This window comes from Thamnophis sirtalis, unplaced genomic scaffold (genome assembly GCF_051295495.1).
Source record: "Thamnophis sirtalis isolate CommonGarterSnake01/CBP01778 unplaced genomic scaffold, rThaSir2_p1.2 scaffold_7, whole genome shotgun sequence".
NCBI lineage: Eukaryota > Metazoa > Chordata > Lepidosauria > Squamata > Natricidae > Thamnophis > Thamnophis sirtalis.
In genome coordinates this window covers 90,709,512-90,735,030 of record NW_028261387.1, presented here as the reverse complement: position 1 = coordinate 90,735,030, position 25,519 = coordinate 90,709,512, and the positions used below count along the sequence as shown (strand labels likewise).

The window sequence follows — 25,519 nt, the reverse complement described above, 5'->3', positions numbered from 1 at the left end:
TTGCTACGTATTTAGCTAAGAAGAAAATCCTTTTATGATTTAACCTTGCTTTATTTATGGCCGACTTGTTTTTTTTTTTTAAAAAAAAGATGAATCTGTTTTCATATTTTTATTCTTGTTGCTGCTCTAACCTTGAATTTCCTTCCCCCAATTTTCTATTTTTATTCCAAAGCAAGGCCAACATTACTGGAAATTTCACCGCCTATGAAGAGATTAAATGTCTCGGAAAGAAACCAAGTTTGTTCTGATAACAGCCTCATTTTTCAAATTTTCTTTCTTCTTCTTCTTCAAGATTTTCGTCAACTGCGCAGATCTCCATAATACTTTATCTAACCCTATCTTTGTCTTAAGGTGCCTCAGTGGCTAAGACACTAAGCTTGTCGATCAGAAAGCTTGGCAGTTCGGCGGTTCAAATCCCTAGCGCTGAGTAACAGAGAGAGCTCCCGTTACTTGTCCCAGCTTCTGCCAACCTAGCAGTTCGCAACCATGTAAAAATGCAAGTAGAAAAATAGGAACCACCTTTGGTGGGAAGGTAACAGCGTTCCGTGCGCCTTCGATGTTTAGTCATATCGGCCACATGACCATGGAGACATCTTTGGACAGCACTGGCTCTTTGGCTTTGAAACGGAGATGAGCACCGCCCCCTAGAGTGGGGAACGACTAGCACATATGTGCAAGGGGAAATTTTGCCTTTATATTAGTCTTGTGTGAATAGCTGAACCTCTAAATGACCACTGACTTTGCTATTCTTTCTATAAATTGCTTTGTTTTCAATTTCCTATTGATTTAAAACTTCCTTATTGACAAAAAAAAATGCATAGTATGCTTTAAGGAAAGAGGGTTTAGTAAAGTAAAAAAAAGAGAGAGAGAGAGATGCCACTTAGGCAGAAAAAAATAACAATACACAAATACAGGATTGTAATAATGCACAAATACAGGGACCTGCTCCTTGACTTACGACCCCAATTGATCTCAGAATTTCTGTTGCTAAACAAGACAGCCGTTATGTGAATTTTGCCCCATTTTACAACCTTTCTTACCACAGCTGTGAAGTGAATAACTACATTTGTTTAGTTAGTAACAGATTAACAGAGTTGAAAGGGACCTTGTAGGTCATCTAGTCCAACCCTCTGCCCAAGCAGAACCTACACCATTTCTTCTGACAGTTGGCAGCCTGGTCTCTTCTTGAAAGCCTCCAAGTGATGAGGCGCTCACAACTTCCAAAGGCAACTTCTGTTCCATCAGTTGATTGTTCTCAGTTTCAGAAAATTTCTCCTTATTTCTAGGCTGAATCTCTCCTTGATCAGTTTCCACCCATTGTTCCTTGTCTGTGAATCTGGATTCCCCATTGACTTACCAAGCATCTGAATTTTGATCGCATGGCCATTGGGATGCTGGAGTAGTTGTGTGAAAACCAGTCAAATCGCCTTTTTTTCAATGTCGTCGTAGCTTTGAACAGTTGCTAAACAAATGGTTGTAAGTTGAGGACTACCTGTTGTACTTGTGAGAAAGATTTGGGCATCTTGATACACCATAGATTAAGGATGAACCAGCAATGGGCTATTGTTCTGACTCCCTCCTCCATCCAGTAACGAAAGCCGAGACAAGCTTAACTAGAATGTACTTTAATAGCAAGACCAAAATGTCGGTGGCTGAAAGCCAAGCAAACAAACAGATAAGGACCTTGGCAGCAACTCAAACAAACCTTGGCAGCAACTCAAACAAACCTTGGCAGCAATTCAGCCTGCCAAGTTAGTTACAACAGTTCTCTTTAGTCAATGTGTTGACTTCTGCAAGAGGGGCGTGTGCACAAGCAGTCTTTTTTATAGTCTGGAGAGGAGCCTAATGACCACCAGCCTGTAATTGCGTAATTGTTCCCGATGCCTAGTAGCTCTTTGATGGCGTGCATCCAGGAACAACTCACTGCTGGCTTCTGGATCACTCTCCCTTGTCTCCTCCCCACTGGTCCAAGGCTCAGGCACCACCTGGTGGCCAACCAGTCTCTCTGCACCCTGCTCGGAGTCGGAACCCTGTCCAGGGTCCTCCACATCATCCAGAGCCGACTCATAGGGCCCCTTGCTGTCGGAGTCTGGTGGCAGCTCCAACGGCTCCTGCTGGGCCACAGCAGGCTATAGCTCCTGGGGGAAAAAAACAGTGCAGTTTTGGGTTGCATCAGTAGAAGCAGAGTATCAAGGTTAAAAAAAACACCACTCTATATTGCACTGTTAGAGCTCATTTATGATACTGTATGTTACCACAATACAAAAACCGAGGCTGAGTGAACCCCCAAAAGAGTGCAAAGAAGGTGCTGGAAGGAAAATCCACCTGATTCACTTCCAAACTGGGAGAAAGACTCTGGAAATAACATGGAGGCTGATTGGAAGGAAAGATTCTGTATCACAAGTGGGATTGAAAAAAATTAGCAACCAGTTCTCTGCCTGGTTGCTGGGTGGGTGTGACCATGGTGGGTATAGCATTCTCAGCCTTCAGAACATGGGGGGGGGGAACTTTGCCCTCCTCCATGTTCCTCCTCAGGCTCTGGAGGCTTTCCTCTATCCTCTAAGAGGACAAAAACGGCCTCCCCCAGGCTCCAGAGGCCCTCCGGACGCTGCAAACTGGCCCATTTCTGGACTTCCAGAACTTCCGGGAGGCCCATTTTTCACCCTCCCAGAGCCTCTGTGCAGGCCCTGCACTTACCTCGCATCCAAAACGGGCCATGTGGAGACTCCTGGGAGGGGCGGAGCAAGGTGGGCAGGGCCAGCCTGTCCTTTCAACTACTGATTCAGCGAACCAGATGTAAAATTAGCACCTTGTTCATCCGAACCGGTCTGAACCGCCTGAATCCCACTCCTGCTCTGTATATTGGTGAACAGAACCACCAGTTCTTTTTGTGGTTCTGGGTCAGCTGACCCAATTAGCTCGATGAGTGCCAGGATTCTTATACATAATACTGCTGTGTGTGTGTGTATGGGTTATGTCTGAAATGCACTTAGGAGGTTGCGCGTGTAGTGAGTTCTGTGTCTTCTGCTAAATGGTAGTAGATTAATCCTATTATGTCCTAAAAGGTCACGTCCTGTCCTTTGCGTTTGGATGCCACCCCTGGAGCCATCTTGGAGCATCTTCAGGGTTCCCCACAGCTTCAGCCAGCCTCGCTGGGGCAACCCTGAAGACACTCTGACATTGGGTGGAGGAGAACATACATTTGAATCCCATTCCTGGAGATGAAGCTCTTTTGCTTTGTGAATAAGCGATGGCTCAGTGGCTAAGACGCCGAGCTTGTCAATCAGAAAGGTTGGCAGTTTAGCAGCTCGAGTCTCTAGCGCCACATAACAGAGTGAGCTCTCGTTACTTGTCCCAGCTTCTGCTAACCTAGTAGTTCGAAAGCATGTAAAAATGCAAGTAGAAAAATAGGAACCACCTTTGTTGGGAAGGTAACAGCATTCCGTGCTCCTTCGGCGTTGAGTCATGCCAGCCACATGACCATGGAGACGTCTTCAGACGGCGCTGGCTCTTCAGCTTTGAAATGGAGATGAGCACTGCCCCCTAGAGTCAGGAACGACTAGCACGCATGTGCGAGGGGAACCTTTATTTTTAATCTTTCTTAATGGGCACAAAATATCTGCTGGAGGCTGTTAAGAGAGAGTGAGTCTGCTTTCTGTCTTTAAGGGCATGTTTCTCCATCTCCTAGGAGGGAGGGGGCTTCCCACAAAGGGCAATGGGCTTGGAGACTAAATCCTGGGTTAAAGGAACTGGATATGTTTAGCTTAAAGACAAGAAGACATGCTAACATTACGAAGCAATGTCATAGGGCAGAAGGTATGGATTTATTTTCTGCCGTCCCTGAGGATAAAAGACAAGAACCAATGAGTGGAAAATTCACAGAGACAGATAATGTAAAATTAGGAGGAATATCTTGACTACAGTATGAGAACTAAGACGCAATGGAACAGCCGGTTTGCTGAAGTCCTGGATGCTTCATCTGGACTTTAACTGAATCTCTATTTGTCCAGAACAGTTTGGGTAGAGGGTTGGACTAGAAGACCTCTAAGGTCATTTTCTATGATCTGTGATATCCAGGATATCTGGAATCTCTCAATTCTGGAATTCCAGAATCTCTCAATTCTGGAATTTAAAATAAGGTTTTATTAGACTGGACTGGACTGGACTGGACTGGACTGGAATGGAATAGAATAATAACTTTATTGTCATTTTGAAGGTACACTAATCAGCATACATTAAAATGAAATTTCATTGCATTTTCAAAGGGTCGTCACCTCCAATATACACTACATAAACATGACAAAATAAGTAAATAAATGCAAATATATGTATATACTCAGATATATTGTATGACATGGAAACAACACAGTCTAGTTCAGATATATACATGTACATGGTGAAAAAAAATGATCTTGTGAGTTTATCAAACATTCGGCCTAGGAAACAAAGCTGTTACAGAATCTGGAAGTCCTGCTAGAAATACTTTGAAATCTCCTCCCAGAGGGGAGCAACAGAAACAGAGGGGTGTGTGGGGTCTCTAACAATGCTTCAGGCTCTGACTAGCACATGGTGCTTATAAGCAGCATCCTGAATAACATGAAGCGAGCTTCCTATAATCTTCTCCACTGTCCTCACCACTCTCTGTATGGACTTTCTATCTGAGGCACTGCTGCCACCAAACCAAACAGGGATGCAGTTTGTTAAAATGCTCTCAATTGTGCCTCTGTAAAAAGTGGCCAGGACAGAAGGAGAAAGATGCCTTTCAGTTTGTCTGCAAGTGCTGCAGATTTCCTTAACACCATACATATAGGAGTGGGCTGCTATGGGATTCTCTTGGCTTCGGGAGGCCAGTTTGTAGAACCTCCAAATCCCACCCCTGACTGTGAAATGGTGAGTTCTAGACCTGCCTTAGGCATGAAATCCAGCTGAGTGACTTCGAGGCAATCGTTCTCTTTCACAGCCCAACCCACTTCACAGGGTTCTTGTTTTGGTGAAAACAGCAAGAGAAAAGATTATTAGGTATCTTGAATTACTTGCAAAATAATAAAGGCAGGATAAAAATACAATAAACAAACAAACAGCTGAATAACATCTGGGGAAGCAATGGCAAACTGAAGATGGCTCTGTGGAGAGTGGAGCCAGTAAATGGATCAGCTTGTCAGAATTCTCTCTGGATAAGGAAGAGGCCCCAGGATTGCCCATACATGCTCCATATAGTTGGTACCTGTCAGGATAATAGAGATCTCTCCGAGGTTCCAAAGGTGCTTTTACAATAGGCAACAGGAGTTGCTTGTTTTTCCTTGAAGATGTGTCACTTCTCATGCAAGAAGCTTCTTCAGTTCTACATGAACTGAACCAGAAAGTCCAGTTGCCTCTTGAAAAAGCACCTTTGGGACAACCATGACCTGATTGGCTGAGAATCTCCACAGGCATTGATCTCCAGAGGGTTTCCTGCACTAGCAGTTGAGGGATCACCATCTTGCCCAAGCCAGAATTTGGAAACTTCATATGGACGTGGGTTTGAATACTGGTAGTCCTTCACTTATAATCATTCATCTAGTGAAAGGCCTGCAGCCATCTTTCTTTTGGATCTTTGGCCTGTCACACTTTCTATTATAGCAGTTAGACTTATATAGCAGTTAGACTTATATACCGCTTCATAGGGCTTTCAGCCCTCTCTAAGCGGTTTACAGAGTCAGCATATCACCCCCACAGTCTGGGTCCTCATTTCACCCACCTCGGAAGGATGGAAGGCTGAGTCAACCTTGAGCCGGTGAGATTAGAACCGCTGAACTGCAGATAACAGTCAGCTGAAGTGGCCTGCAGTACTGCACCCTAACCACTGCGCCACCTCGGCTCCTATTATTCTAGTATGTATTTTCTATTGTGGAAAAATGGGAGGGGTGATTGTACAGAGCTAGATGCTATGTAGCCAAAGCAAAATTCTTTCTAGAAAGCCAAGGTCATCCTTTGTCTCTGCACCTCTGCACCTGATAGGGAACTGGATGGGTGGCACTGCCAGCATGGCAGTGGAAAATTGGACCATGTAATGGACTTGTGGGTATGGGGCAAGATCTTGAACTTTCAACTGGGTGGGGAAAACCAGGAAGCTTTCAGATTCAGATTTTCCCAGATATGCCAACATGGCCCTCTTAATAAATTGGAACTTTGAGGAATCTTTTGCCTTGGAGTCTGATTTACTTCTGGATGTTATTTGGAACCCTGACACCCAGACCATTTTTAACAATCCCAGCCAGCTTCTGACAAGCAAAGTCAATGGGGAAAGCCAGATTCGCTTAATGACATGATTTACTTAACAACTGTGTTGATTTCCTTAACAACTCTGGCGAAAGAGGTTGCATAATGGACCAAAACTCTCTTATAAATTGCCTTGCTTAGCAACAGAAATTTTGGGCCCAATTATGCTCATATGTTGAGGATTATCTAGTTCCTTTATTAATCACTTCTGGAGATTGTTTGTTAGTGGGGTTTTTGGATATCAAGAATCACATCCGGTGAGACTCCTTCAATTGCTGATGAAAAAAGTTTTATGCAAGTTTCAAAGACTGAAAAGACTCTTATTTTAGAACAAACAGCAAAAAGTGATTAGGACATTGATTCTGGAAAGTTATAAGTGGATTAAGGGGCCAGATAGAGTTGAAATAAGACTTTGAAATAAGAAATTAATTCCTATGATTTGTTTTCAATTTTGTAAAGAATAATGAAGAATTTAAAATTAATTATAAGAAATCTTCCTGTGGGAAAATGTTGTTGATTAGAGAAAAAACATGATAAGAGAGGATTTTGAAGGTTGGACCCTAGAGGGAACCAGAAAGAATAAGGAATATAATTAAAGGATAAAAGATCTATTAATAATGGGAACAAAATATTTTAACTGTGGAAGACTTCAAGTATACTTGGGAACAAGGCACTCAGAAGTTTCTCTCAAGTTTGTCGGATAAAAAAATAGGATGCAAAGATAGGAGTAGGAACATATAGGAGTGGTGCGATGGCTAGAAGTGGAGTTCTCACCTCACAATCGGGGGGCTTTGAGTTCAAAGGTAGACGCAGATGTTTCTCTCTCTGGGCACATTGAGAATATATCTGCTGAACAAAACTCCTCATTGGCAACAGGGAAGGGCATCTGGCCAGTAAAACGCTCTACAAGCTCCATTCAGTTGCCCAGGCTTGCAAGGTATTATGGGGGTCGTTAAATGAAGATGATGACGATAGAAGAGAAACAGATTTCCCTTGATGTTTGGTGAAGGTGATTGGTGATGGTGTCCTGTGGTGAACATCAATTCCATCAACCAATCAAGATGTGACAACACAGCCAACCAATCCGTTTAAAGCAACAAAGCCAACATTCTACACACACACACCTATATTTATAAAAAAACGGCAGCTCTGATCATGCTTTGCTCGCACAAGCACGAAGCCAAAGGCACCAGCCTGAAGATGACGATTGTGACCTTGTCGAAATGTTGTCAAGATACTGTCAATCTTACACGGGAAAAGACCTGAATACGCCAAGACCTGCATTCCTATACCCGTGAAAATCTACAAAAACAAAACTGGCAGTTAAAAGGAAGAAACAGCTGCGATCTCACATTGCTCCTGGAAGCACGAAGCCGAGCAAACAAGCCTGAAGATGACGAATGAGACTTCGTCGAAACGTCGCGAAGACACCTCCAATTTTACATGGGAGAAAACCCGAATAACCAAAGACTGACATACACACACACACACACACACACACACACACACACACACACACACACACGTTAATCACTGTCCATTTTGAATACGTAGCAGAAAGAGAAAACTTGAGAATTCACAATGTTGATAATATATGTAACAAACTTGTGACTGAATCTGCATGTTCTGCTTGGGATATGTTTGGGCTTCAACTCCCAGAATTCCCCATGCTGGCCAGGGAATTTTGGGAGTTGGTCCACACATCTTCAGACTGGCCAAGACTAAGTAACCCTAGCGTAAAATAATGACCACTCTTAAGATAAATGGAGAAAGGAAAGATGCTGGCGAATACAGCTGTATTGTTCAGCCATGCAATTCCCTGCATTAGAACAGAAGGTCATTGTTTAGAAAGCTGGTAGGATTCCTTTCATTGCTACTGACTGGCCCCCCAATAGGACGCTGGATTTATTAGAAGGCTTTGCCATCTAAAGCCTCTGGCTCAACATATGTTCCCTCCTTCACTTAAGGCTGTCTGATCCTAATGTTTGTGGTGTCTCATTAGTTGAAATGTAACAAAAGCGTTTGGCATTTTGGAGCAGGATTTTTTTCTCACTTATCACTCAGAAATCCCTTACCCTGGAGGTTGTGAAAAGAGACAGATTATACTCTGGTTTCCTCTGAATATATGAATGAGATCCCCTCCCGTGAACCCCTATAGAAATGTACTAAATGGGTTAGTTGGAGGAGGAGGAGGAGGAGGAGGAGGAGGAGGAAGAAGAGGAGGAAGAAAAAGAAGAGGAGGAAGAGGAAGAGGGGACCATGTACGCCATTGCCAGCTGCTTTTCTGGTTTCTGGCACACCGGCCAACTGGTCTCTGCGGGCACCGGAGCACCTGAAAATGACCCCTAAAACGCCCCCAAAACAGTCAAAAACCAGGCCATTTTTTCAGGCTGTTTGGGGGGAGCTTTTCAGGCCATTTGTGGGGCCATTTCCAGGCTGTTTTGGGGGGGCATTTTGTGGCTATTTTCTGGGCCAAAAACTGCCAGGAAGTGGCCTGAAAACGGCTCCAAAAACAGCCTGAATATGCCTCCAAACTGCCCCCAAAATGCCAAAAATGCCCCCAAAACAGGCATGTTTGCGCCAGCCAGCTGGTCTTTGGGTTTCTGGCACTCCAGCCTATGCACATGCACACATGTTCTAGTTTGGATAATCAGTGCCGAAAAGTTTCGCCATCACTGGTATAGGGTCTCCTGCTTGAGTAACGGGTTGGACTAGAAGACCTCCAAGGTCCCTTCCAACTCTCTCATCCTATGTTTTATATTCTGCCCACTAGCAGAATCAAAGTGGTGGATCTTCATTCCTTCTCTCTGCAGTCATTCAGCAGCGGCGAAAGGACCTTCTCTTTTGCAGGGAAGGCGTTCCTCCTAAGAGACACTTTGCAAATAGTTTTGTTAGGTTAAAGAGAGCAGGAGATTTGCAGTTGCTTTCTGCATAACCCTGAAAAGTTTCAAGGAAGCTCGTACGTGCTGAGAAAGGAAGGAAGGAATGAGATGAGATCGAACCACCGCATTCTCGGGGGGGGGAGCAAGAGTAAGGAGCTTGCGAATGTGATGCAGGAGGGGGTGCACAGGTAAACCCACCAGTGGCTGGCCAGGTTAGGTGGTCTTAATAGAATGGACCTTATAAATTCATATTAGCTTGGCTTTTCATTCTAGTGCCCTGGAGTTCCAAAGTTGACTTTTAGCTGGAGTGAACTTTCTCTCCAACTTCCTCATAAGTATTAAAAATAGGGCTGAACAGTGTGGCAAGACCCTGTAAAGGAGGGGCACAGGAAGCCAGGCGTGGGTGAGAGATAGAACAGAGGTAAAAACTGCTGACAGCTTAAGACATTATAGAAACTTCTCCTTTTCGAAATGTCATGCTTGTCTCGTGTATGGAAACGCCTTGAGAATGCACAGTGTGGAACACGGCATAAAAGTAGCATCCTGGGCAGAGCCCAGGCAGTTCAGATTTTGGTGTGTGAACACGCTGAACTCGATGCATCAAATAAACCTGTTTCTCTCACCTTCGTGATATCGAGTCCTGGTCTTTCGTAAGTAGATTACAAACCTCAATCTGCTGCAACAAATGGATATCATTTGGGGCCATGGAAGACCACCATAGAGAGATAAAGAGATCATCGTTTACAATTAAATCAGAGATGGTGGGAAATGGTCATCTCTCATTTCCTCCTGTGTGGGAAATGAAGTCAATGCAAGCAACTCCAGACCATGCTGCAGTTGTTAAGAGTTGACTTGCTCTGAATAATTAATGCAGATGTATGCTTCGGTACATTTCCCCAAGATAGACGTCCTTACATTATGAAGAAATGCGTCGATCGATGCTTCTATGATGAGAGCATCTTAAGACGAAAGATGCACCAGAATCTATGACAGTTCTTGCTTCCGGAGTGTCGAAGAAGAGAAATGGTTCTAGAAATCATGTAGAGCAAGTTGTCAGATGAACAACCAAAATGTTGGGCTCAATTGTGGCCGTAATCTGAGGACTACCTGCAATAGGCGCTTGTAAGATGGGATAGCTCCTCATTTGCTTTCAAAGGGCCCGTCAGATCAGCTCAACTTCAGAAGCATCAAGGCCATTATCCGTGGCTTATCAAGTTGGTTTTTTTTAATATGCCCAGCCTGAGCTGTACATTCAAAGCAATTTACTAAAACAATGGAATTAGCTCGCCCAGAGTATAATTTCTTATTGAGAGCCAGAATGCTCTCTGAATATTAATAGCTCACAGATTACATTTCTGCATTGTTAGCCCATATTAAAAAAAAATCGGAGAGCTAACCCCTAAGAAAATTGGAGAGCTAACCCCTAACATCTGCATTTTTGGCTGATTTTTTAAATACATTTATTAGTACCGATAGAAAAGAATATTTGTACCTTGGGATTGAACTGTGGGATACTTGATGCTCTCTGAACTTGGTGGTTTTCTTGCAGACATTTCATTACCCAACTAGGCAACATTATCAATATAGAAGGGAGTGGGGTTTGCTCACCGTTTATATACAAGTGGTTTGCCCTGGCAGTGTTGGTGGGAATGTTCTTGATAGTTCCTTGATTGGGTTGTTATTCACAGCTTGGCTTTTGCTCTAATGTTAACTCAGCCCCACTCCCTTCCAGCACTGATGATGTTATCTAGTTGGGTAATGAAATGTCTGCAAGAAAATCACCATGCTCAGTGACCACCAAAGACCCCATATTTACATATGTGAAGATATTGATGAGATTACAGCATCAACAAAAGCTTATACAGCTTTGGGGAATATTGGTGGGTTTTTTTTTACATCTCTGTTCTGTTTTTTTCTCATTTTTCAGGATGAAAAGAACCAAATGATGACCACGAATGTTTGGGTGAAACAAGTGAGTCAACCAAGTTTTCTTTATCCCCCCTCCCCCCATGTTCCAGAGATCGAACTTGTACTTAGCTCAGAAAAAAAGGAAGCAGAAATGTGGGTGGAGGGAGGGATGGTGAAGAATTTTCCTGTAGAAATATCATGCTTTTTCATGAAACGTTGGGAAGGTTTTTTTTTCCTTTAGGTAAATGGGTGTTAAAGGACTTGGCTCATACAATCTGGCTGTTGTTTTTGAAAGCTGTCCCATAAAGTTTTTACATTTCCAAATAAATCCGGTGTTTCCCAGCCATGACAATTTCCAGGTGTGTGAACTACAACTCCCAGAATTCCACAACCACCATAGCCAGTGGGGGATTCTGAGAATTGAAGTGAACACAGCTGCTTCTTTTTCTCCTCCTCTTTCTCTTTCTTTCTCTTTCTCCAGAGGTCCTCAAACTTTTTAAACAGGGGGCCGATTCACGGTCCCTCAGCCTGTTTGGGGGGGGGCAGATTGGCTGGGTGGGCGTGGCTAGACGGTCATGCGACTGGGTGGGCGTGGCTAAGTGGTCATGTGACTGGGTGGGCATCGCCAATTTAGCTAGCCATTTTGCCTTTGTCCTTGCTGTACGTGCCCCTCCCCTACACATCTACTGGCCCTGGGTCACATGGCTGTGAAAACCATCCCAAAAGGCTGTTTTTAAAGCATTTTTAAAGGCTTTTAAAGCACTACTTTACAAGCTGGCAGCTGCTTTTCAAGCCAGCAGCTCCCCCTCCCCTACTCCCCCTTTTCCTCCTCCTCCTCCTCCTCCTCCTCCTCCTCTTCCTCGTCATCTCCATCTTCTTTCCCTAGTCTCCTTCTTCCCCATGTCTCCTTCTCCTCCTCCTCCTCTTCCTCCTCCCAAGCAACATAGTAAGAAAAGAACACTGTAGATTTCTTTTATCAGAAGCCCAGTCCAATATTTTGCAGAAAACATTAAATTTAACTTCAAGACTAAGGGCACCATATCCCTGCTTTAAAGAATTATCCATATTCTAAGCATATCCATATTCCCCCAACAGGGGAAACAATACAATATTGACTCTATCCAGGAAAAAAAACACAATCTAGAGAAATTCCAAATTTGCTCCTTTTGTTTCTGCAGGGATCGAAATATGTTTTCAAATAATTATTTGCAATGGAATATTAATAGAGAGGCAAAGTTATTTTGTGGGGGAATTCCCAGGGGAAAGGCATGTTTTTTTTTTAAAAAATTTTTTTTAATGCAAACAATCTATCTTCCATTAAAAAGTGTGTCATCAGGGTACAAATGTTTTGTGCAATAACAATTAAAATTTACAGTCATAGTCAATATTTAATCTATTCTTAGCTTAATGCCAATTCCTTAAGTGTCTAATACTACCACAATCTCTCACACTTTAACAAAGAGCATGTTAAAGAATTAAGTCGGCTTCAGTTTGGGAAACTTGGTTATTAGCCATTTTAATATGTTTGGACTTCAATTCCCAGAATACCCCTACCAGCAACACAGTTCAGGGCAATACACTAGTCCTCAACTTATAACCATTCGTTTAGAGACTGAAGTTACAATGGGATTGAAAAAAGTAACTTATGATTGTTTTTCACACTTTCAAGTTTTGCTGGTCAAGGGATCAAAATTTGAATGCTTGACAACTGGTTCATATTTATGATGGTTGCAACATCTGGGGTCACATGATCCCTTTTTGCGACCTTCCGACAAGCGAAGTCAATGGAGAAGCCAGATTCACATAACAACCGTGTTAGTAACTTAACAACTGCAGCGATTTATCTAACAAGGGTGGCAAGGAAGGTCGTGAATTTGTGCAAAACTCACTTAGCAGCAGAAATTTGGGGCTCAACTGTGGTCATAAGTCGAGGACTACCTGTAAAATATAGATCTGTGTTTCTCATGCTGGCTGGGGAATTCTGGGAGTTGAAGTCCGCCTGTCTTAAAGTTGCCAAGTATGACAAACACTGAGGCAATCATTTTTCTTGCTCCTGTATGCCTGACATAAAATGTGTTTAAAATTTGACGTCTAATGGAGATTCTCAATCCTCCAGATCCTAGTTGTCCTGAAGATGCTTTTTCTCAAGAGGCAACTGGACTTTCTTGTTTTTCTTTTGAAGAGGTTTCGCTTCTCATCCAAGAAGCTTCTTCAGTTCTGACTTCAGAATTTGGTGATTCATATTGCTTTCTCTTTTTGGGGCTAATTATTTATCTGGTATTTCCTGCCTTTTAGGAGTGGCATGATTATAAGTTACGTTGGGATCCTGATGAATACGAGAACGTAACTTCGATACGAATCCCATCGGAGCTTATTTGGAGACCGGACATAGTTCTTTACAACAAGTAAGAGCACATTCTGAGCATCTTTCCTTTAAGGTGGTGGGTTTATCTTGTCTTCCTGAAAAAACAGGGCAGTTTTGTAATAGTCATTTCATTTCATTTATTATATTTATATGCCACCCTTTTCCCCCGAAGGGGACTCAGGGCGGCTAACAAATCAAATCAGGGAAGGGGGGGGGTACAGACAAAAAATAAAAAATAAACGATACATAACAATACATAATTTAAAAACACACAACAGTCATACCATTCGAGACGGGGGCAACAGCTCTTTAGCCCCAGGCCTGTCGGAACAGCCAAGTTTTAACGCTTTGTGGAAGGCCTGGAGGGTGGTGAGGGTTCGAATCTCTACGGGGAGTTCGTTCCAGAGGGTCGGAGCAGCCACAGAGAAGGCTCTCCTCCGGTTAGTCGCCAGTCGACACTGGCCGGCGGATGGAATTCGGAGGAGGCCCAATCTGTGGGATCTAATCGGTCTAGCGGAGGTGATTGGCAGCAGGCGGTCTCTCAAGTACCGGGGCTCCAGTGACCAAGAAGGATACACAGATATTCTCTAAGCAGTTTCCTTTATAGGCAGAAATCTTGCCAAACTAAAGCAAATCATGTAGAAAATCTAGTAAGTGCAAATAGAAAGCTAAAGCCAGCTGGGTGATTTTGGGTTAGTTACCAGGAGACTGTGAGTTCTAGTTCTGCTTTAGGCATGAAACCAGTTGGATGACTTTGGGCCAGTAACTCTCTCTCAACCCAATCTACCTCACAGTGTTGTTATGTGGAAAATAGAAGGGGGGAGGTGTATTGGATATGTTCATTGACTTGAATTATTTATTTAAAAAAATTACAATATAGTCAGAGATAGATAGATTGAAGAGAGAGAGAGAGATGATGATGATAAATAGATAGATGATAGTTGATAGATAATTGATTGATAGATAGATAGATAGATAGATAGATAGATAGATAGATAGATAGATAGATAGATAGATAGATACTATGTTCCCCGAAAATAAAACACCCGAAATAAGCACATGGCCATATTTTCGGGGAGGTCTTATTATTTTTGAGGTGCAGGAGGTCACCTCATGGCTGCTGCTGTGTTGCAATATTTTTGGAGAGGTCTTATTATAGCGCATGTGCTCAAAAGTCCAATTGGGCTTATTATCTGGGGAGGTCTTATTTTGGGGGAAATAGAGTGGATAGCTAGCTAGATAGTTGGCTAGACAGATAGACAGACAGACAGACAGAAAGACAGACATGATAGTTGATAGATGATAGATAGATAGATAGATAGATAGATAGATAGATAGATAGATAGATAGATAGATAGAAGATGGATGGCTGGATGGCTGGATGGATGGATAGATATGATAGGTAGATAGATAGATAGATAGATAGATAGATAGATAGATAGATAGATAGATAGATAGATAGATAGATAGATAGATAGATAGATATGATAGATATGCTAGAGAGATAGAGAGATATATATGATAGATAGATAGATATAGAGAGATAGATATGATAGATAGATGATAGATAGATAGATGATAGATAGATAGATAGATAGATAGATAGATAGATAGATAGATAGATAGATGAAGAGATAGATAGATAGATAGATAGATAGATAGATAGATAGATAGAGGAAGAGATAGATATAGATAGATGAAGAGATAGATAGATAGATAGATAGATAGATAGATAGATAGATAGATGAAGAGATAGATAGATAGATAGATAGATAGATAGATAGATAGATAGATAGATGAAGAGAAGGATAGATAGATAGAGGAAAAATAGATAGATAGATAGATAGATAGATAGATAGATAGATAGATAGATAGATATGATAGATATGATAGATAGATAGATACAGTAGATAGATAGATAGATAGATAGATAGATAGATAGATAGATAGATAGATAGATAGATGGATGGATGGATGATAGGTAGGTAGGTAGGTAGGTAGGTAGGTAGGTAGGTAGGTAGGTAGGTAGATAGAAGATGGATGGATGGATGGATGGATGGATAGATATGATAGATAGATATGATAGAGATAGATAGATAGATAGATAGATAGATAGATAGATAGATAGATAGATAGATATGATAGAGAGATAGATAGAGAGATATGATAGATAGATAGATAGATAGATAGATAGATAGATAGATAGATATGATAGATAGATAGATATGATAGATAGATAGATAGATAGATAGATAGATAGATAGATAGATAGATAGATAGATAGATGATAGATAGATAGATAGATAGATAGATAGATGATAGATAGATGATAGATAGATAGATAGATAGATAGATAGATAGATAGATAGATAGATAGATAGATAGATAGATAGATAGATAGATAGATAGATAGATATAACAGGAACGCTAGAAGGAAAATTTGCTAGAGACCATGGACTGGCAGACTTCTTCAACCAGTAACAGAAGATGACTTAAGAGGGACCAAGAAAACCATTGGACTCAATTAGGAACTATATTTTGCTTCTGGGTGTAAATGAGAAAATGGTGTTGTCTTTCACATCTGTAAGTCCTTGTTTAGGGAAATTGTGTCTCATCCACCTGTCAGAAAGGGAAAAAAAGTGATCTCAATATTGCGTTTCACAGAAGCAGCTGAAGGAAGGAACAGAAAGGGTCGGATGTCAAAAAACTTGAAATAGCCCGTTTGACATTCTGAACTTGAAAATTAGGCAAACCATCTCACAATGCGGTTATCTTCTGGCCCTAGAACAGCGTCTGACCATATCAAATGACAATATTTTGGGCGGGGTGGGGTGAGCTGTTGAATATTTTTTTAAAGACTAATTAGAGATAAGGAGTTTAAAGCATCATGGAGACTTTCCAACGCATCATTAGTTAATTATGAGTAACTGAATGGTATGCTTTTTAAAAGACTGAAAATTTACCACCCGTGCCAATATTTTGAGTGTTTGAGATGCAGGAAATAACCTTGCCATGAGGTGAGCTCAAAACAAATTCGTGGATGCCAAAATTTCGCTTTGAAGTTGGAGCAAAACACGTCTGCTCTTTTGAATTTTGCTGCGAGGAAAACACAACCTGCGTTTCGTTAAATGCTGCAGAGAGATCTTGGGGGCACTCGGCCTGCTTCGTTCTGACTTTGAAAGAAAACACCTTTGTCATTTCGTTCACCCGCCTCGAATCCTGCATGGACTTCTACAAAGTTGCTCACCGTTGTGAAATTAATGGGAAACGTGGCTTTGCTTAGGAACTCAGCATGTGGTGTGGCCTGCCAGCAGACAGCAGAGCTGGCAGCAGAGTCGGGCAGTGAGGAGGTTGAAGAGGAACATGGGCCAGTCGTGGAGTCTGAGGAAGGCTCAGACGAGGGCTCTGCATCGGAGGAAGAGATATCTGGCAGTTCTCAGCTGCCTTCGGAGCTAGACAGCAGTGAGGCAGAGGAACAGCTGGAGCCTGTTCCCGATGTGCGCATGCGCATTTCTGCCAGAAGAAAAGAACAGCTCAGAAATCAGGGTCGACTTGGGAGTAAGGCCACAGGTGGATGGTGAAGGGACCCTCCCATAGGAAGTATTTATTGTATTGTATTGTATTGTATTTGGTTTATTTGTATGCTGCCCTTCTCCAGGAGGGACTCAGGGCGGCGAACAACTCAGGGGGGAAAGGAAACATAAACAACAATACACATAATTAAAATACACGAAAATCACACAGCCATACAAGTCGAGAGGGGAGGGAAACTCATCAACCCCAGGCCTGCCGGCACAGCCAGGTTTTGACGGCTTTCCGGAAGGCCTGGAGAGAGGTGAGGGTCCGGATCTCCGCGGGGAGTTCATTCCAAAGGGCCGGAGCTGCTACAGAGAAGGCCCTCCCCCGGGTAGTAGCCAGATGGCATTGGCTGGTGGACGGAACCCGGAGGAGGCCAACCCTGTGAGATCTGACGGGTCTATGGGAGGTAATTGGCAGCAGGCGGTCTCTCAAGTACCCTCTCAAGTAAAAGAGGAGTGAAAGGGGAGCGGGCTTTTGCAGGAAACAATTCATTCATTCGTTCATTCATTTCAGGACTACGAAAATCTGTCCGTGAATCTCAGAGACTCTGTGCCAAGTCTCTTTCACAGCACTGCGTTCGGAAAATATTGACATGGCACCTTTCCAAGCTAGATAAGATTTGTTGTGTGGCCATAATTTCCCCTTTGAAAAATTGTTTGCTGGTTCCGGTCAGGTGCCGAGGTGCGGAGACAAAAGATGACCTTGGCTTCTAGAAAAGAATGACAACAACACATTCCGCAATCCTACTCCTTTCTATTCCCCCCTCCCAGCTACTACACTAAAGAAACAGCATAATGAAATAAGAGAGAGTTTGGCAGGCCACAGATCCTAAAAGGGATATAACTGCAGGCCTGACAGGCGGCCGCTCCTCAGAAGAAAAACGTTTCCTGAAAAGAGAATAACATAAAAGTTAACATAACACAATTAACCACCTCTCCCCTCCCCCCCAGGGGACCCTTTGCTGAATGTGAATGAGAGGAAATCACATTCATCTAATAAAAGGGGTTTTGTTGGGACCAGGAATCTGCTTCGTGCTTTTGGGGGAAGCCTAATTCAGAACAACATCTACACAACAGTGAAGAACAGAAGTTACTTTATACCAACATTTCTCAATTTTGGCAACTTTAAGACACATGGACTTCAACTCCTGGTGGAGAATTCTAGGAGCTGAAGTTCACATGTCTTACAATTAGTCCTTGAATTATGACCATCATTGAGCCCCCCAAACTTGTTCAGTGAGTTTGGCTCCGTTTTCCAATCTTTTGTGCCTTCCAGATGCTGCTGAACTACATCTCCCAGCATCCTCTGCTATCGCTAGGATTGCTAAGAGCGATGGGTCCAAAGGTCACAAGCTCCTTTGGATCCAAGTATTTACTTTCTAGGCCTTTAGAACCACCACTGCCAGATCACAGTGGCCAACTAGAAACCCCGAACTCAGCATAGAATCATTAAAGAGGACGCAAATGGAAGGACAAAAATGAAATGTGAATAACCCAAAATTAAAATAGTTTTAAAATTATTTTAGAATAGAATAGAATAACAGAATTGGAAGGGACCTTGGAGGTCTTCTAGTCCAACCCCCTGCTTAGGCAGGAAACCTTACACCACTTCAGACAAATGGCTATCCAACATCTTCTTAAAAACTTCCAGTGTTGGAGCATTCACAACTTCTGGAGGCAATTTCTGTTCCACCAATTAATTGTTCTAACTATCAGGAAATTTCTCCTCAGTTCTAAGTTGCTTCTCTCCTTGATTAGTTTCCACCCATTGCTTCTTGTCCTGCCCTCAGGTGCTTTGGAGAATAGTTTGGCTCCCTCTTCTTCGTGGCAACCCCCCGAGATATTGGATGATATTGGATTAAATGATTAAATTGAACTATTGAATTGTCCCATGCCGAGTTGTCTCATGGAGAGTCGGCTGTGGTAAGTTGGCCGTGGCAGATCGGCCACAGCAAGTTGTCCCATTTTGTTTAGAGCTGGGGTCTCCAACCTTGTAAAACTTGCGAACTTCGACTCCCACGATTCCTCAGCCAGCATGACTGGCTAGGGAATTCTGGGAGCTGAAGTCCAGAGATCTTAAATATTATCCCTCTAAAACATTCGCCATGCTGCCTGGGGGAATTCTGGGAGTTGAAGTCTACAAGTCTTAAAGTTGCCAAGTTTGGAGACAGTTGCTTTCAGAGAGGCATTCCCCCCCTCCCCACCCCAGACATACCTGGTCTTCCTCCAAATGATTGTCCTCCCTGGTAGAGTACTTACTTTTAATTGTTCCATCTGCAGCCTACTTCAGTGAGGTTTCTTGGCAAAGTAGCATTAATCTGCAGTAAATCATTTGGACGAAGGGCCAGCCAAGTTTCTTACCCCTTTGAACCAATGGAATTACCTTAGTTAGTAAACCAAAGCGTAACTTTTTTGGGTATCTGCTGGTGCTGCAGTGGTCTGGCAGAAATCTCTGGCTGGAGATTCTTCAACGAAAAATAAGGATACAGATAGTCCTTGACATACAACCATTCGTGGTACCGTCGTAACTGTCCCCAGGGTCACCATTGGTAGCCTAGACAAGCAAAGTCAATGAAGGAAGTCGGATTCGCTTAACGTCACTAGTTCCTTAATGTCGCCTAACTTGGGACAGTGCAACTGTTGTTCGCCTGGTCCGCCAGTTGCGACCCTACCTGGAACGGGAGGCTCTCGCAGCAGTCACTCGAGCCCTTGTGATCTCTAGGCTGGAATACTGCAATGTGCTCTACATGGGGTTGCCCTTGAAGTGCATCCGGCGACTGCAGTTAGTTCAGAATGCAGCCGCGCGAGTGATAGTGGGCGCACCGCGGTTCGCCCACATAACACCCATCCTCCGCGAGCTGCACTGGCTACCTGTTGATCTCCGGGTGCGCTTCAGGGTGTTGATGACCATCTTCAAAGCACTCCATGGTAGTGGGTCTGAGTACTTGAGAGACCGCCTTCTGCCGATTACCTCCCTCCGACCGATTAGATCGCACAGATTAGGCCTCCTCCGAATTCCATCCACCAGTCAATGCCGACTGGCGACTACACGGAGGAGAGCCTTTTCTGTTGCAGCTCCAACCCTGTGGAACGACCTCCCCGTCGAGATACGTACCCTCACCACCGTCCAGACCTTCCGCACAGCCCTTAAGACCTGGCTATCCCAACAGGCCTGGGGATAGGTTTCTAAATTCACCCCGCCCGAGTGTTGAGTGTTGAATGCAAGTTGTGTTTTTACCATTTTATTTTGTTCACATATTGTTTGTTTTTGCATTTCACCCCCTTCCCTATGATTGTAAGCCGCCCTGAGTCCCCTCAGGGAAAAGGGCGGCCTATAAATCCTAATAAAATGATAAATGATAAAAACTGTCCCAAATGCAGGTAATCTTCAACTTACGACCACAATGGGCCCAAAATTTCTGCTGTTAAGCGAGACATCGGTTAATTGAGTTTTGCCCCATTTCACGATATTTCTTGCCACAGTTATTAAGTGAATCACTGCAGTTCGTACCGTAAGTTAGTAGCACAGTTGTTAAGTGAATCTGGTTTCCACCTTAAATTTGCTTTTCGGAAGGTGGCAAAAGGGGATCACATGATCCTGGGACACTGCAACTGTCATAAATGTGAGACAGCAAGCATCTGAATTTCAATCACATGATTGTGGTTAGAACTGTGAAAAATGGTCATAAGTCACTTTTTTGTGTGCCATTATAACTTTGATGGTCACTGAACGAATTGTTGTAAGTCGAGGACTACTTCTACATGCTAGTTCGCAATCTCCCAAATTTTGATGTCGTGACTACAGGGATGCTGCAAGGGCTATCAGTGTGGAAACCAGTTGTCAGTCACTTTTTTAAAGTGCCGTTGTAACTTTGAATGGCCACTAAACAAGGACTACTTGTACTGAACAAAAGACTTCCTAACTTTCCACCAAACTTGTTGAAGTCCCTGCCTCCTTCTCCACTCTGTTGGCTCCCATCTCTAATTATTTATTTTTATTGATTGATTGATTGATTACATTTATATACTGCCTATCTCACCAATAAGGTGACTCTATCAATTAATGAGATTTAAATGTTCTAACACAAAAGGGTCCAATTTTGGCAGTTTTAAGACCTGCAGACTTCCGAGAACTCCCAGAATTCCTCAATTATCATGGCTGGCTGAGGAATTCTGGGAGTTGAAGTCCACAGATTGGATACCTTTGCAAAACATAGACATTTCAGAGAAAAAATAATAATTCCTTTCAGTTCAGTTCATTTGCGATCCTGGGAGAAATTCCTTCAAAAACTAAACTGAGAAATATATCCAGTTAGTGTTAACTGGCTCAGAAATCAGCATTCTGTATATATTCAGCCGCAGAATATTTTTCTGCCAACTTTTTAAAGCCGCTTCAAAATCCAGCTGCACCGTGCTGAATATATATTTCTTTAAAACATGGTAAATATCATAAATCTCACCAAATTAGAAAGTTGCCCAGTAGATGGATTTGGCTTTTTTAAGATCTGATAAACCAAATCGATCAATCCATTTTTTCCCCTCTTCCATAAATATTCGTGATCTTTTGGTAGTCTGCTTGCAAAATTAATTTTGCTTTTTGGGGAAGCCTTAATTTGCAATACTGGTAGTCCTTGACTTACGACCACAATTCAGCTCAAAACTTCTGCTGCTAAGCGGAACATTTATTAAGTGAATCCTGACCATTATACAATCTTCCGCAGTTGTTAAAGGAATCACTGCGGTTATTAAGTTAGTAACACGGTTTTTACGTTAATCTGGCTTCCCCAGTGACTTTGCTCGTCCCCAGGGTCATGTTGTTGCAAAAAATGACAGGCTTTAGACTTCTCAGGATACAGGAAAAGTTTATTTGGCAGCCAGGTTCAGAAAGCTAGCCCATGGCTAGCATTGCAAGTTCTGAACAACCTTCATTATCGAAGCACACATACATTCTCAAAAGCATTGCAACACGGAAATACTTAACACATTTCTTAGTGGTTATTTTTTGGGGAAAGCCTTATAAGGAGATGGGGTCTTACTTCTCCTTTTGTTACAGGTATGGACTACGTGTCATTAATGAACTTTATCTGAACCTTGTGGTTTGGACTTTTGACATAGGGACGTTGGCTAGAACATCTTGTGGTTAGAGGCTGATGATATTTCCTTTAAGCAAACTTCTAACTGTCCCTTTTATGCCGTGTCTTCATTCTTATATTTTTAATCCATATATTTATTCTACTTTAATGTGATTAAAAATTCAGCTGCTTGGCAACTCACGTGTGCCTATAATAACAGTGTACGGCGGCAGCCAAAAAAGCCAATGCAATCCTAAACTGCATTAACAGAGGGATACAATCAAGATTCCATGAGGTACTAATACTACTCTATAAAGCCTTAGTAAGGCCACACCTAGAATATTGCGTCCAGTTTTGGTCACCACACGATAAAAAAAGATGTTGAGACTCTGGAAAGAGTGCAGAGAAGAGCAATTAGGGGACTGGAAGCTAAAACAGAATCAGAATAGAACTGGGAAGGGACCTTGGAGGTCTTCTAGTCCAGCCCCCGGTTCAAGCAGGAGACCCTATCCCATTTAAGACAAGTGACTGTCCAGTCTCTTCTTAAAAACATCTAATGATGAAGCACCCACAATATCTGAAGGCAAGCTGTTCTACTGGTTAATTGCCCTTACTGTTAGGAAGTTTCTCCTTAGTTCCAGGTTAGCAATAGCAATAGCAATAGCAGTTAGACTTATATACCGCTTCATGGGGCTTTCAGCCCTCTCTAAGCGGTTTACAGAGTCAGCATATGGCCCCCACAGTCTGGGTCCTCATTTCACCCACCTCGGAAGGATGGAAGGCTGAGTCAACCTTGAGCCGGTGAGATTAGAACCGCTGAACTCAGGAGCCGAGGTGGCGCAGTGGTTAAATGCAGCACTGCAGCCTACTTCAGCTGACTGCAGTTCTACAGTTCGGCTGTTCAAATCTCACCGGCTCAGGGTTGACTCAGCCTTCCATCCTTCCGAGGTGGGTAAAATGAGGACCCGGATTGTTGTTGTGGGCAATATGCTGACTCTGTAAACCGCTTAGAGAGGGCTGAAAGCCCTATGAAGCGGTATATAAGTCTAACTGCTATTGCTATTGCTATTGAACGGCAGATAACAGTCAGCTGAAGTGGCCTGCAGTACTGCACTCTAACCACTGCGCCACCTCGGCTCATATGCTTTTCTCCTGGATTAGTTTCCATCCATTGCCTGCTTGTCCTGCCCTTTGATGTTTTGGAAAATAAATTATGAAAAATGGTTACAGGAACTGGGCATGGATAGTCTAGGGAAGAGAAGGACCAGGGGAAACATGATAGCAGTGTTTCAATATTTGAGGGGCTGCCACAGAGAGGAGGGGTGTCAAGCTATTTCCCATTGAAAGAATAATGGATGGAAACCGATCAAGGAGAGAGATGCAACCTGGATATAAGGAGAAATTTTCTGACAGAGATAACAATCAACCCATGGAACAGAAGTTGCCTTCGGAAGTTGTGGGAGCTTCATCACTGGAGGCTTTCAAGAAGAGACTGGACTGCCCTTTGTCAGAAATGGTGTAGGGTCTCCTCCTTGGGCAGGAGGGTTGGACTAGATGACCTCCAAGGTCCCTTCCAACTCAGTTAATCTATAACAGTTGCAACGCCCCCGATCATGTGATCCCCTTTTGCGACCTTCCGACGAGGTCAGTGGGGGAAGGCAGATTCACTTAACAACCATGTTACTGACCGAACAGTTGCAGTGATTCGCTTAACAACTGCAGCAAGATAAGTCATAAAACGAGGCAAAGCTCCCCTAACAACTGTCTTGTTTAGCAATGGAAATGTATGCCTCAGTTGTGGTCGTGAGTCACGTTTTCTGATCCATCTATTTCTCAGTCTTTCTACCATTTAAAAAGGACAGTTGTGGGTCGGTTTCAGAAGCCAGTCTGGAAAAATGGTTCTCCTCGCACGATGTTGTGACCGAGGCTTCCCAAGAGCATGAAGCAAACTCCTGGTCCCGACAAAACCCCTTTTATTCATTTACTGTGAGTTCTGCTCCTTCACATCCAGCAAAGTCTTTCAAGGGAGGATTTACAATCACAGACCTTCTCTGGCTTGGAGAGCTGCCAGGCCGATATTTGCAGAACTTGGCAGGAGTCTCGGAGAGTCACGAACCAATTAAGCGAACGAATGGTCTCCTGCAAACTCCACTCCCCTTTCGCTCCTCTTTTATTCCCTCTGGGAGGGGCCATTCATCGTCCACCTGTGGCCTCACTCCCAAGTCGACCCCTGTTCTTTAGCTGTTCCTTTCTCTTGGCAGCTCTGCGCATGCGCCCACTGGGAACAGGCTCCAGCTGTTCTTCTGCCTCCCTGATGTCTGACTCCGAAGGCAGCTGGTAACTGTCAGATGGCCCTGGCCCCTTCTCTGCCTCCGACACAGAGCCCTCCTCAGAGCCTTCCCCAGACTCCAGGACCGGCCCGTGTTCCTCCCCAACCTCCTCACTGTCCGAATCTGCTGACGGCACTGCTGCCGGCTGGTGGCCCCACACCACACGATGACTAGGATTTAATGTTCTCCTAAGCGAGTGACTAGACCTGCATTTCATTTACTTACAAAACAGGCTGAATAATTAACTTGCCCAGGTTCAGACGCCACATGTGGCATTTGGAAGCGGAGAAAATGAACACCATTTGTCAATCAATAAATTTGCTGTGACATAAACTAATAGGCTGGCCGATCTTGGGGTTTTCCGAAAGCGGGTCAGGGGGATGATGGGCAGGGAGGGAACAGGGACGGGGAAGAGGGGAGGGGGGATTTTAATTATCAGGAAGAGCTTAATCTACATTTTACCCTTTGCAGTCATTTACAAATGGGTTTCGAAACAGCTGCTGCTGTCGAATCTCCACAGGTGAAGAAGAGGGAAGAGTTGGCCTTCCTAGAAGGTCAACAGTAGAAGAAGCCTGGCGCCATTTTGTGAAACGCTTTCAGGAAGACGTGATGTTATTAATTTCTTTATTTCTTTTTTCTCAATAGATTTTAGACTGTGTTTGTTAAAAATCTATACCGTGTACAGGTTCTGGGAAGGAGGGGGGGTCGGGGGGTCGGGGGGAGGGAGGGAGGGATATACATTAGGCTAGACATGATGTGTTAGATCTCAATGCAATGTGACTTCACATGTATACTGTTTTTCTCTAATTTTTCTTTTAAAATAGGATAAGCCAAATACATTAACATATAGTGGAAATACACCGAGGGGAGGAGGAGTAGGAAAGAAGAAAGATGGGTAGAGAGGGAAGGGAGAGAGGGTGGTTGGGAAGGCGAAAGGGAAGGGGGGGAGCGGATCTGGAGAGAGGAGTGGTAGAGGGCGAGGGGAAGTAGGGTAGAGGGGGATGATGGAGGGAAGATAGAAAGTTGGAGAGTGGTGGAAGAAAGTGGTGTATGGAGAATGGAAGAGATATATTGGGCTTTTATTTTCTGGGGCATTGTCGACAAGAGGAATTGATGCAATTACTGT

At 43.3% G+C, this 25,519-nt stretch overlaps 1 protein-coding gene across 1 annotated transcript in view; it reads left to right on the top strand.

The window, feature by feature from the left end:
• The window catches only part of CHRNA4 (cholinergic receptor nicotinic alpha 4 subunit), a 74,963-nt gene that overhangs the window by 24,340 nt on the left and 25,104 nt on the right, over window positions 1–25,519 (top strand). The window contains exons 3-4 of the mRNA XM_087720596.1: window positions 11,068–11,112; window positions 13,344–13,453. Of these exons, the coding sequence (XP_087576722.1) occupies window positions 11,068–11,112; window positions 13,344–13,453 (155 nt within the window). The remainder of the gene's footprint in view (window positions 1–11,067; window positions 11,113–13,343; window positions 13,454–25,519) is intronic.